General features: G+C 40.8%; 2 protein-coding genes across 2 annotated transcripts in view; one reads left to right on the top strand and one right to left on the bottom strand.

Moving 5' to 3' along the window:
• Positions 1-237: 237 nt before the first annotated feature.
• On the bottom strand, positions 238-1,187 carry sfr1 (SWI5-dependent homologous recombination repair protein 1). Its single transcript, XM_030773054.1, has 2 exons — positions 867-1,187; positions 238-429 (listed from the first exon to the last, which is right to left on the bottom strand). Exons 1-2 carry the CDS (start codon positions 1,185-1,187, stop codon positions 238-240), a joined length of 513 nt encoding a protein of 170 aa, XP_030628914.1.
• Positions 1,188-7,429: 6,242 nt separating this feature from the next.
• The window catches only part of col17a1b (collagen, type XVII, alpha 1b), a 28,481-nt gene continuing 23,586 nt past the window's right edge, over positions 7,430-12,324 (top strand). Inside the window, exons 1-13 of the mRNA XM_030772448.1 lie at positions 7,430-7,484; positions 7,702-7,752; positions 7,871-7,963; positions 8,171-8,449; positions 8,731-8,778; positions 8,960-8,989; positions 9,226-9,273; positions 9,754-9,900; positions 10,867-11,043; positions 11,237-11,314; positions 11,564-11,659; positions 11,786-11,932; positions 12,098-12,187. Coding sequence (XP_030628308.1) covers positions 7,430-7,484; positions 7,702-7,752; positions 7,871-7,963; positions 8,171-8,449; positions 8,731-8,778; positions 8,960-8,989; positions 9,226-9,273; positions 9,754-9,900; positions 10,867-11,043; positions 11,237-11,314; positions 11,564-11,659; positions 11,786-11,932; positions 12,098-12,187 — 1,339 coding nt within the window. The remainder of the gene's footprint in view (positions 7,485-7,701; positions 7,753-7,870; positions 7,964-8,170; positions 8,450-8,730; positions 8,779-8,959; positions 8,990-9,225; positions 9,274-9,753; positions 9,901-10,866; positions 11,044-11,236; positions 11,315-11,563; positions 11,660-11,785; positions 11,933-12,097; positions 12,188-12,324) is intronic.

A 12,324-nucleotide genomic window follows, 5' to 3' on the forward strand; every position in this document is an offset into this window, starting at 1 on the left:
CCAATTAAATTTTTCTTTTTATTTGTAACATCTTTAATAGAAGATCCAAGATCTGTTGAAGATTGAACACCATAATAAATAATCCTAAGTATTAAGAACGATGTGTAAGTCATTTTTCTAACAGTGTAATAAGGCACTCAGGATTTATGAATCTGTAGTAAATTATTACAGAACTCATTACATAAATAACTTATGTTGTGAAGTCAAGTGTTGGGCAATAGCCCTATACAGTGAATTTCAGCTGTCCGTGAAGTCGTCCTCTGTCCTGTCAAAATGAAGCATGCCGTCCTCCAGTCCAAACTGGTCCATGAGCTGGGAGAGACTGGTTTTCCTGCCGTCTTTGCATAACTCTGTCTGCAGCTCATATAAAACAGCCTGAGCACAGAGTCTCCATTTGCCCGTGAGCTCCTGCAGCTGGGTCAGGTCATTCTACAGGCGAGAGAGTGAGACTTCAGTCATACCATACAGTACAGTTCACATGGTCTACAGGTCATTCTACAGGCGAGAGAGTGAGACTTCAGTCATACCATACAGTACAGTTCACATGGTCTACAGGTCATTCTACAGGCGAGAGAGTGAGACTTCAGTCATACCATACAGTACAGTTCACATGGTCTACAGGTCATTCTACAGGCGAGAGAGTGAGACTTCAGTCATACCATACAGTACAGTTCACATGGTCTACAGGTCATTCTACAGGCGAGAGAGTGAGACTTCAGTCATACCATACAGTACAGTTCACATGGTCTACAGGTCATTCTACAGGCGAGAGAGTGAGACTTCAGTCATACCATACAGTACAGTTCACATGGTCTAAATCACCAGATGGGGTACAACTGAGTGTTGTTTTATGTGATCAGTTTTACCTTGCTTCTGTACATTTTGACCATATTTAATCTTCGAAGAATATCCATCTTCTCCTTTACCTCCCTCCTCAGCTGATCTCGCTGCTGAAGCATGTCAGCCTGAGTTAATGAGCTCTCAGCTATAACAGGGGATGTCGCCGGGGAATCTCTCTGCATCGTTTCATTACTGTTGACGTCCGTTGTGTCTCTTTCGTGTTTAGTCTTTCCTTCCTCTAAAGACTGAGCCGACTCCTCGTCGATTTTCAGACGTTTCGCCACGTTTGACGGTGATCTAAAGGATCGCCTCGTTTTTTTAAGTCTCTCCCTCAGGGACGCACTCATTGGCTGGGGAAAATTGATTGAGCTTTAAAAAATCTTACAGAGGGAACTCGTACCTTGGTATTGAGAACAACCCAGTATAGTTCACTTGGGTGATGATTATATTTAAATACATACATTTATTGATATTATTTAGATTATTGTGTAGTATACTGTGAAAAACAGACATGTCATCAAAGGATATTCAGCACTCTGCGATTCGCTTCTTTTCTTTTTTGTTTACATTTTTAAATTAATGATATTCTAGTTCCATATTAATGATATTTTTAAAGTAATTTTTAAGTTACTTAATTACTTCACAAGGAAATAAAAACACTTGAAGCAACGCTATAGCAGAGAGCAGTCATCCGTGCTATTCAGTGGGTCGACGGTAACCAGAACTAGAAACATACCTTACCAGCACCAGAGTAATCTGGACTAAACTCGACCAAATTCACTGGTGTTTGATACACTGAGTTCTCCTTCTGTGACTTTGGTGTTGCATCCATTTTTATGAAACAGGGGGAAAATGTAATCGTATATTTTTAACTCCTAGGGGACCGATAGCAAGGCTGTTCCGCAAAGATCACTTATTTTGCGAACAGGTCGCTAAATTAGCAAAACCACACAGTGTTCCTCAGTCTACACATTTGTCTCGCCTCCTGAGCAACTTCGACGGCAATGTCACGTATCACAATCTGTAAGGCTGTCCTGATTTTGCTGAAATAGCAGACTATATAGCTTTACTTTTACTGTGGAGATAGGGGAACACAGACGTCTTCCTGTACATAGAAAAATACACATAGCTGCAAGATTCAAAGTTTGGTGCGACTTAACGTCACTTCCTTAAGGTGCTCATCAGATGGTTCACGGGAAATGTAGGATTGTGGACGCATACGTAACGTAAAAATGTATGGTTCAGCACCACATACCATCACGTTTTGTACAAACACGTTTGCACGAGGTGCTCTTAAGTAAGTCAGATTTTAAACACGACTCATTGTTTATATATCAAATTAAATGGATTTATGGTCTTAGCGCGTTTAGTTCCGAGTTTGGAGAAGATCTGTTCCAACTTTTATCAGGTTCTTCATTCTGCTCTGGGCACCGTGAGAGGACTGGATTGAAGTCTAAATCTTGCCTTGACTTGACCTGAGAATCACAAGTCTGACTTTGTGGTATCTGCCTAAGGGATCATTATTTTAACTTTGATTTAACTGGATTCTCTCTCTGAGCTATGAAAATACTGATTAATCCTGTGTGTGCCAATCAGGAGACAGACTATTGTTTTGCAGTTTTATAGAACACAGCGTGTAATGCACAGTGAAAGAAAACCGTGTCTCGTCTTGATACCACAGATCGCTTTTATAGTATTGCAGGTCTCACCACTAAACTGCATAATGAAAAAAGTAGGGTCTTTACTGAGAAAACCACAATGAAAGCATATGCAGACGAAACAGTATTCAGACAATATCATAAGACAATATAATATTTTGTATGACTCAGTCTGATTGTTCTACTGATAATTGGCCTGAAATTTTACGATAAGGTCTGTGTTTACCATTACCACATTACTGGTTTGTTCAAAGAAGCACAAAAACTATGAAGGAAAACGCCAGCTATCAGCTTCGTTCAGCTTCACAGATGTGGAAATAGTAGATTAGATACAACATTTTAAACACAAAAATACAAGCCAAAATTGACTTTATAATAGTGGGTGTGTCTGGAGAGTTCTGTGGCAGTTCATTTGACTCAGTGAAAACTTAAGAACTAGCTGAAAAATTAGTTAAATAAATGAGAAAAATTTAAATGTAAGTGAAGATAATTCAGTGATATAATATATATGAATGTATGTATGTATGTATGTATGTATGTATTTTGTGAGTTGCGCAAAAGGGGGTGGAGCCGAAATAATTTTCAACTTTTTTTTTATACTTAAATTCTTTGTCATAAAAAGCACCATAATTTTAGGTTTAGTCTGCTAATGTCTGGTTGCATGTCTGTGTCGGGTTTGTACTGGTCCCAGCATTCAAGGGCCTACTGAAGATTCCATTATGACCTGAGTCATTTCACTCATTTACTGGTTTGGCCATTGGCCAGTCTTATGTAACAGCTGGACTCCAGCATTATTCGCAAGACTTCTACAGAATCTATGGCAACACACTGCACTTGACCCATGCCTCCAGATACTGTTTTTTGTCAGGGGTGGAGTTTGCTCCCTTTGTGAGTCATACAGGTGTGCATTCTGTTCTAGCAGGGTGTGGTGGGAGGGAATCACACAGCACAGAGGCGCTGGACCCGCCCAGAGAAGGCAAATATCCAACTGGACAGCATAACAAATTTCTCAGTCATGCCTACGGTCATACACTTTATTAAAGAGAGAGAGTGAATCATCATAATTTCCTCATAAGGAAAACAGTTTATGACACGTGTGTCAGAGTCCAGACAAGTTATGTCCACTTTATCTCTAATCCTAAAACTTTTAGGATGTTATGATTTGTCTCAAATAGCATGTCTGTAAATTGGGCAGGGACAGGGTTTCCAGGATGTTATGAGTGTATATGTGTGTGCATGTGACATCCCATTGATTATCACTCTCTTTTATTTATGGCTTTACTATTCTTCTTATTCTTATTCAAATATTACTTTTGTGACCATTCGGTTTAATTATTAATATAAACTTAATTATTATTATAAATTATTATTTATAATTTAATTTATATATTATCTTTAGTCCTCTATGTATCCTGTATTTTATTATTTTTTTAAAAATCTACTGTAAAACCATAACTGCTGTTGCTGGGTGCTCAACAAATAAAGTTATTCTTATTCTTATTCTTATTCTTATTCTTATTCTTATTCTTATTCTTATTCTGAGTTGTACAAATAATAATTGTAATAGAATTATTGCTATGTTGGTAAGAAGCGCAATTCCACTACATGCATTTGTGTTTGGTTAAGGTTCATCGATTATATAATTGTGAATACCACTGAAAAACACACACACACACACACGCACACACACACACTCACAAAAACATAATAAACCTTTGCACAGTTCAGAGATACAGCCGAGTTGGTTCATCAGAAGGATGGAATTGATTGGGGCTGTTTAGAAGAGTGAGTTGTGCTGGTTTAGAGGAGTAAAGATGATTTAGCGAAGTCAACAAGTCTCTGCTGAACACGCCCTGACTGATCATAAACGCAGCGTGCCCCATTCCCATGGGGGACGCTCTTCTGCCAAAAGGCTGTGTGTGTACCTGCCAGGGGTCTGGGAGTGGCTTCACACAAAATCCAGCCCAGTCCTCATGTGCAAACATGCCTGTGGAAGTGAGGAGAAAATAGAAAAGAATAGAGCGTCTGCAGTTCCTTTATAGCCATCAGAGACCATTAAACTTCCCAACGCAGCAGCAGCCAGGCAGACTGAGCCCACAGGTCTGTCTCTTCTGCCAAAAGATTCCCAGGATTCACACATACTGAAGGTACTGCTCACTCTGTCACTGCATTTTCTCTAAACTGTTAACTATTGATAAACAGGCAAGAGATTAGCGTGTAGGAGAGGAACGTAAACAAACCTTATCATTCTGCTGAGTTTTGGATTATTGGTTATGGTTTATTTGTTTATGGCTCATATGTGTAAAGTCATAGTTTGCCTTGCAGTATTCATGCTGTCTGTATTCATGTTGCTGTATGTGTGTGTTTGTGTGTGTGCGTGCGTGTGTGTGTGTGTGTGTGTGCGTGTGTGTGTGTGAAGTCAGAGCTGCCCTTGCTGTATTGTGTGTGTTACCTGTGCACATTCCTCTGTCTTTGGTTCGGACGGCAGTGCCACGCTGCTGGGTAGTGTGTTTTCACACAGAGACTTACAGTGCTGTATGCTTTATCAGTGTCACAGGGAAGACCAGGACAAGTTCATCAAATAATCTACAGTCAGTCACTCAACTCTCATTTATAATAAATGAACAAACTGATTGCATTTCATGATTATAAACTGATAGGCAAAAGTGCATGATTACTGATATCTGCTCAAACGAGGAACGCGATTTCCATGTCAGTGTTGTGAATGCCAAAAACAGTGTCATGCACAATACAATCTGATGTTTCAGCTGAAACTGAAGATGTGGTAGAAGGGTGTGGTGGCGCTGATGAATGCGCCTTTCACGTGATAGAGACGTTACTGAGTATATGAATATACTGTACAGTGAGTATATGAATATACTGTACAGTGAGTATATGAATATACTGTACAGTGTGTATATGAATATACTGTACAGTGAGTATATGAATATACTGTACAGTGTGTATATGAATATACTGCACAGTGTGTATATGAATATACTGTACAGTGAGTATATGAATATACTGCACAGTGAGTATATGACTATACTGTACAGTGTGTATATGAATATACTGTACAGTGAGTATATGAATATACTGTACAGTGAGTATGTGACTATACTGTACAGTGTGTATATGAATATACTGTACAGTGTGTATATGAATATACTGAACAGTGTGTATATGAATATACTGTACAGTGAGTATATGAATATACTGTACAGTGTGTATATGAATATACTGTACAGTGAGTATATCAATATACTGTGCAGTGACTTTTTTAACACACAATATTCTGAACTTTGCTTTCTCGGCCCATGTATGAAGTCTGACACAAAATCTGAGCTGCGGCTGAAAAACATTTTTGTCGGATGATAGCTCCCGACAGTATTCTGTGTCAGAACTTGTCTCTTTGTGTAAAAACCACACATACCATAAGCCCCTGAGGCATGTGTTTCATGTCTTCTGTTATGAAAATATAAAACCATTATTGTTTTCCTCTTTTAGGCTCTGATCGCTGCTTATTGACTGATATAATTACTGCTGTCTGCTCTCCATGTGGGTGATCTGTTCTATGTTGTCCGACAATAAGACAGATAAATCTATATCATATCTGACAATAAGATAGATAAATCTATATCATATCTGACAATAAGATAGATAAATTTATATCATATCTGACAATAAGATAGATAAATCTATATCATATCTGACAATAAGACAGATAAATCTATATCATATCTGACAATAAGATAGATAAATCTGTATAATGTCTGTTCCGTTCTTTCCCTTTGCATTTCATGTTCTGAAAGTGCTACAATGCAACCCGTTCCACTGAGAATATTCTTCACAGTGCTGTTTCGTGAAAATCTGACAAATGTTAAAAACAACAGGTTTATAAAATAAATGTGCCGTAGAACACTAATCAGACCAACACTTTGGCATTTAGACTGAAAACGTGACCAAAAGGAATTTATAGGAAGAAACACATACAAAAAAATGTAAACATGTAGAACTACTTCTGTGTCATAGGCATAGTAATGGTCTATGAGAATTTCCTACCACACGTGTGGTCTGACTCTATCACACCGTTACACCACAGGCGCCATGAGATTGCACGATACCTGTGCAGACTTTTATACCACAGGTGCCATAAGATTAGACGATACCTGTGCACACTTTTATACCACAGGTGCCATAAGATTAGACGATACCTGTGCAGACTTTTATACCACAGGTGCCATAAGATTAGACGATACCTGTGCAGACTTTTATACCACAGGTGCCATAAGATTAGACGATACCTGTGTCCCTCACAGACGTACACTCAGACACCGGGAGAATACATCAGAAAATGTCTGGTTTGTAACCAGTAAATGATTAACCTTATCTAAGCAGATTTCCAGATGAACCGAGTGGACGTTTCAGTGAAACAGCTGCGGTCTGAGACTTGAAATGAGGAGTGAGTGACATGTTGTAATCGTGCTGTGATTGAGAACGATGGGAGTTATCACAGAAAACGAGTGGTAAAAGTTCCGTTTTAGATCAGTGAGAACATTTTAGAGCACTATCCATGAAGGTTTAAATAATAAACAAACAAACGCACAAATTGAAAAGACTTGACAGACAACTGGAAAAATGTCACTACTGGTGCTCCCTTTGGCACGTACGTTTGTTGGTGAGAGATGGTGGTTTAAAACCAGTCTCAGTGGTCGATAATGGAATTTAAGGATTGTTTTGTAAGATCTAGTCCATTACTGTACTTTGTTCCTGGCATTAGGAGACGTCTCACAGACAGTACCTCACTGTTTTACTAAAATAATCAGACTACTGCTTTTACAGGTCAGTCATCCCCCACTCACATCACAGCACAGAGTCTAAGATTGAAGTTAATCAGTTCTTTTTGTTTCCCTCATATTAGTTAACATGGAATGGATGAACTAACGAGACTAAGACATCATTCCGGAGCCAGCCCAGAGAGTAAAGGTAAGACTTTACTGTGCCTGATGACCGAGTTCACAGCTCACACTGTCTGATGGGTGAAGTAGAACTGCTGATGTAGTGCGCCCCCTAGTGGTCATTTAATATTGGACAAGCTCGGTTTTTGACGTCAGTGATTCCTCTCAGCGGACTGAAACACCATATGTAATTCTTCATAAAAAAACATGTCTAATAATATAACTTTGTTGTATTTTATGCCTAGTTATTTCTGAAACTACAACAACTACAACCAGACTGTCATCTCTGCCACCGAGTGAGTTTACTCCTCACTCTCCAATCACTGGGGATTTTAATTGATACAAAGCCATTAAATACAGAAAGCGATGCTACATTGTGGTCTTGCCCTTATGTTCTGGTACTGTGTCCTGCAGAGGGAGCCAAGAGCATGTCTGGCAGCTCCGGAGGCTCCGGGCTGGAGAAGAATGTTCTAGTACAGAACAGCAGCGTCTTCTCTTTCTCGTCCTGTAAGAACATGCATCGTTAGGACTCTGTTGATTCTGAATCAAGCACATTCACGTAAATGGTTAAATTCGCATTACACTCTCAGATCTTATCTGATCTCTAAGAAATGTCCGAGCTCTGGGCTTTTGTGTAATGGTGCTACAGTTTTCAGGTTTCATTTGCACCTTTAGCAAATCTAACACTATCACTGACTCTCCTCTGGTCCTCAGCCTCAGTGGGCGTCAGTGCAGGGGGCTCCGGTTCTGGCTCGGGTCTGTATACTGGGTCTGGAGTGTACCTGGGGGAGGAATTGTCCGGAAACACTAGGGCCAGAGGAGGTGGCAGTGACGCAGGGTTCGGAAACGCGTCAGGATCAGGCACAGGGTCAAAGGGCAGGTCAGGCTCCTCTGGAGGCACAAGGAAGACCCATGGCTCCTCCTCCTCTATAACCCAATCCCCCTTGTTCCAGGAGAGGAAGATCATCACCAGCCACTCAGGGGGCTACGACGGTGAGTGACACACAGTTCAGCCAATCACTGGGCAGTACTTTGAGCGGTCAGGAGTTCAGACAAATGAAACCAGTGTAAATTATGTCCAAATAAAAACATGCAACTGTCAACTCTTTCAAATGTGTTTTATGTCCATTTATAAAATTATTATAATTTTGTTTGACTATCTGAAAACTATTTACCAGTAAATTCCACTGATACTGATTTATTACATTTAAATATATGGCTCATGTTTAGAAATCTGGTCCTGCTGTTATGTTAAGTGACTGTTTTTCCATTAGGAAGTTCCAGTGGAAACTCCTCGCCGGAGTTTGTAAGGAAAGATTATGGTGAGAATATGTCTTAAAACCATCTCATCTTCAGCCAACCCCCATCACATGACTGACATATCTTCATATCACAGGACAGACATATCTTCACATCACAGGACAGACATACTGTATCTTCACAGCACAAAGATGAAAAACAGTCACTCTGTGGAATACTTTATATGACTTGTTCCCCCAACAGGTTTATCCAGAGGGAGGAGCCAGAGCAGAGGTAAAGAACATTCTTGATTGGACAGTGGTAGATCTTCTGTCAGTGAATTTTGATTGGACAGTGGTAGATCTTCTGTCAGTGAGATTTGATTGGACAGTGGTAGATCTTCTGTCAGTGAATTTTGATTGGACAGTGGTAGATCTTCTGTCTGTGAGATTTGATTGGACAGTGGTAGGTTTGATTTCTTATAAGGGAAGATGCACACTGATGTCTCTCAATTCTCTGTCATGTTTTAGAGAGTGAGATCAGGGCCAGACTGCAAAGTGCCTCACCATCCACCAGATGTGAGTACTCAACCTCTGTCTCCACAGAAACAGCTTCTATACAGTAAATGAGTGAACAAATCAAGAGACCAAGATCAGTTTCAGTATCAATTTCTATATGGTCTCTGTTTGTATTCTTACACTCTCATAATTCCTACATCTGGGTAACAAATATATGCACTTATCACTTAAGCAACGTTTTAACAACATTGTATTAAAAAAGCACCGCAGTTATAGTGTTTCTCACTGCCTTTTCTTCCTCATTAAAAGTCTGACAGCGACAGTTTGTGTTGTTTTCCCGCTAGGTGCAATACCCTTCTTTAATTGTGTGATTACTGTAATTGTAAATTACCACTCTTTTGGCATTCTTTATACACCATGCGATATAACCTTTAAACGATGAGTTTTGTGCTAATTTGGGTAGACTGTTGGTGTCTGGATCAGTAGGGGGAGGGACTATGTGCGGTTATTAGATGGGGCTGTTTGTGATTGGTTACACAGGGACTGAGCTGGATGATGTGAAGAGGCTGCTGAAGGGGAGTCGCTCCTCCAGTGTGAGCCCCACCCGTTCCTCCACCTCCTCCACACTGCCCGTCCCTCGCAAGGCCACCGTGGAGACTAAGATCACCACCATCGGCTCCCAGTCAGGTTCGGCCTCCAGCCAGTCTTCAGCTCAGAGATGCTTCAACACTGTTATCTTAGGCTTCAACACTGTTATCTTAGGCTTCAACACTGTTATCCTAGACTTCAACACTGTTATCTTAGGCTTCAGCGCTGTTATCTTAGACTTCGACGCTGTTATATTAGACTTCAACACTGTTATATTAGGCTTCAACACTGTTATCTTAGACTTCAACACTGTTATATTAGACTTCAACACTGTTATATTAGGCTTCAACACTGTTATCTTAGACTTCAACACTGTTATCTTAGGCCTCAACACTGTTATCTTAGACTTCGACACTGTTATCTTAGACTTCAACACTGTTATATTAGGCTTCGACACTGTTATATTAGACTTCAACACTGTTATATTAGGCTTCAACGCTGTTATATTAGACTTCAATACTGTTATATTAGGCTTCAACACTGTTATCTTAGACTTCGACACTGTTATCTTAGACTTCAACACTGTTATCCTAGACTTCAACACTGTTATCTTAGACTTCAACACTGTTATATTAGGCCTCAACACTGTTATCTTAGACTTCAACACTGTTATATTAGGCTTCAACGCTGTTATCTTAGACTTCAACACTGTTATCTTAGGCTTCAACGCTGTTATCCTAGGCTTTGACACTGTTATCTTAGACTTCAACACTGTTATCTTAGACTTCAACACTGTTATCTTAGGCCTCAACACTGTTATCCTAGACTTCAGTACTGTTATCTTAGACTTCAACACTGTTATCCTAGACTTCAGTGCTGTTATCTTAGGCTTCAACACTATTATCTTAGACTTCAGTACTGTTATGTTAGACTTCAACACTGTTATCTTAGACTTCAGCGCTGTTATCTTAGGCTTCAACACTATTATCTTAGACTTCAACACTGTTATCCTAGACTTCAGCACTGTTATCTTACATCAGTGCTTACTTGTCTTTGATGCTGTAGTCTCAGGGCAGTACGACACGACTGTTCTGGACTCTGCTCTGCCTTCCTATTCATGGACCAGTTCTACGCTGCCCTCTGGTACCTCTACGGACAGCACCTATCGTTACCACGGCAACACAAACAACATGTCAGCAGGTTCCTCTCTTCTCAACAGCACCTCACCCTCGTCCCTGTCAGGTGAGCATTGCCCCATCAGTCCGACGGACAATGACGCTTCTGCCCCCTAAACGTAAACTGAGTCAGTTGCAAAATGACATATCACACAAGTCCATCCATGTTATCAGTCTCAGTGTATAATGCACTGTAGTTATTACAGAGACAAATCTGAATCAGTGACGTTCACTACAGTGTGTTGTATTTCTCTCTACAGTGTATGGTTTTCAGAACAATCTAGCAACGTCCAGTGGTGTTCTGACGTCCAGTGGTGTTAACACACATGCAGGTATGACTCTGTGCCCCCCCCCCCCCCCCCCCCCCCCCCCAAACTTTTCTCTTCCTACAGTCCTGGAGACCTGTTTCACCGGACACTACCGCTCCATAGGATCAGAGCTGGGAATAACTAACTATATTACATACATGAAATATGTATATACAAAACATAGACTCAAAGAGTGACAATTTGAAATAAAGAGAGTGTGTGTGTGTGTGTGCGTGCGTGCGTGCGTGCGTGCGTGCGTGCGTGTGTGTGTGTGTGTGTGTGTGTGTGTGTGTGTAGGATATGGGGTACAGAAGAACACATCCCAGGGTGTCAACAGCACTGCTGTTGTCAGTACAGGAGTCTCCACATCGACAGGTAGGTGCCCTGCCCCGCCCACCACTGTACGTTTACCGCGACTCTCTCTGTGCTGATGTAGCAGTCAGTGAGAATGGACACAGGATTCAGTCACGATTAACTGACCCCTTCGGGTCTGCCCATTAGGATCTGCCTCCAGGGCCCTGAACGATGACATCCCACGAAAATACATCCTGCTAGAGAAAGAAAACATTCCGGCAAAGAGGGACACTGAGGTGCTGGTCCTGAGTAAAGACAGTGGCAAACAGTTCCCCAACAGCAGCACCAAGGGAGGTAGGAACAGACGGAACATCAGTACCCCACATTCAGCTGGGTTCATCATTTTGCATAAAGCAGCAATATCCTAAAATACAGAGTATCCTAAAAGGTTAGATAGTGTTAACCCAACAGAATTAGATCCCGTGTTGACTAGATACCAAACTGTGTGTGTGTCGTAAGGGTCGTTTTCAGATGTTTCACTGAAGAAGGAGACGATGGCCCAGAGTTACAGTGAGACTGCTCCTGTTAAGTCCTCCTCAGGCTCCTACTGTAAGAACCCAGACATCTGACCTCTGTGCTCTGCTCCGCCATCACTATCAGACCTGCTCACCCTGCCTTCTCACCTGACAGGAAACCGTAGTGTTAATGAATACACCTCAGATTTAACCGTTTTGTCTCATCTAATC

This window comes from Chanos chanos, chromosome 4 (genome assembly GCF_902362185.1).
Source record: "Chanos chanos chromosome 4, fChaCha1.1, whole genome shotgun sequence".
NCBI classification, from domain to species: Eukaryota; Metazoa; Chordata; class Actinopteri; order Gonorynchiformes; family Chanidae; genus Chanos; species Chanos chanos.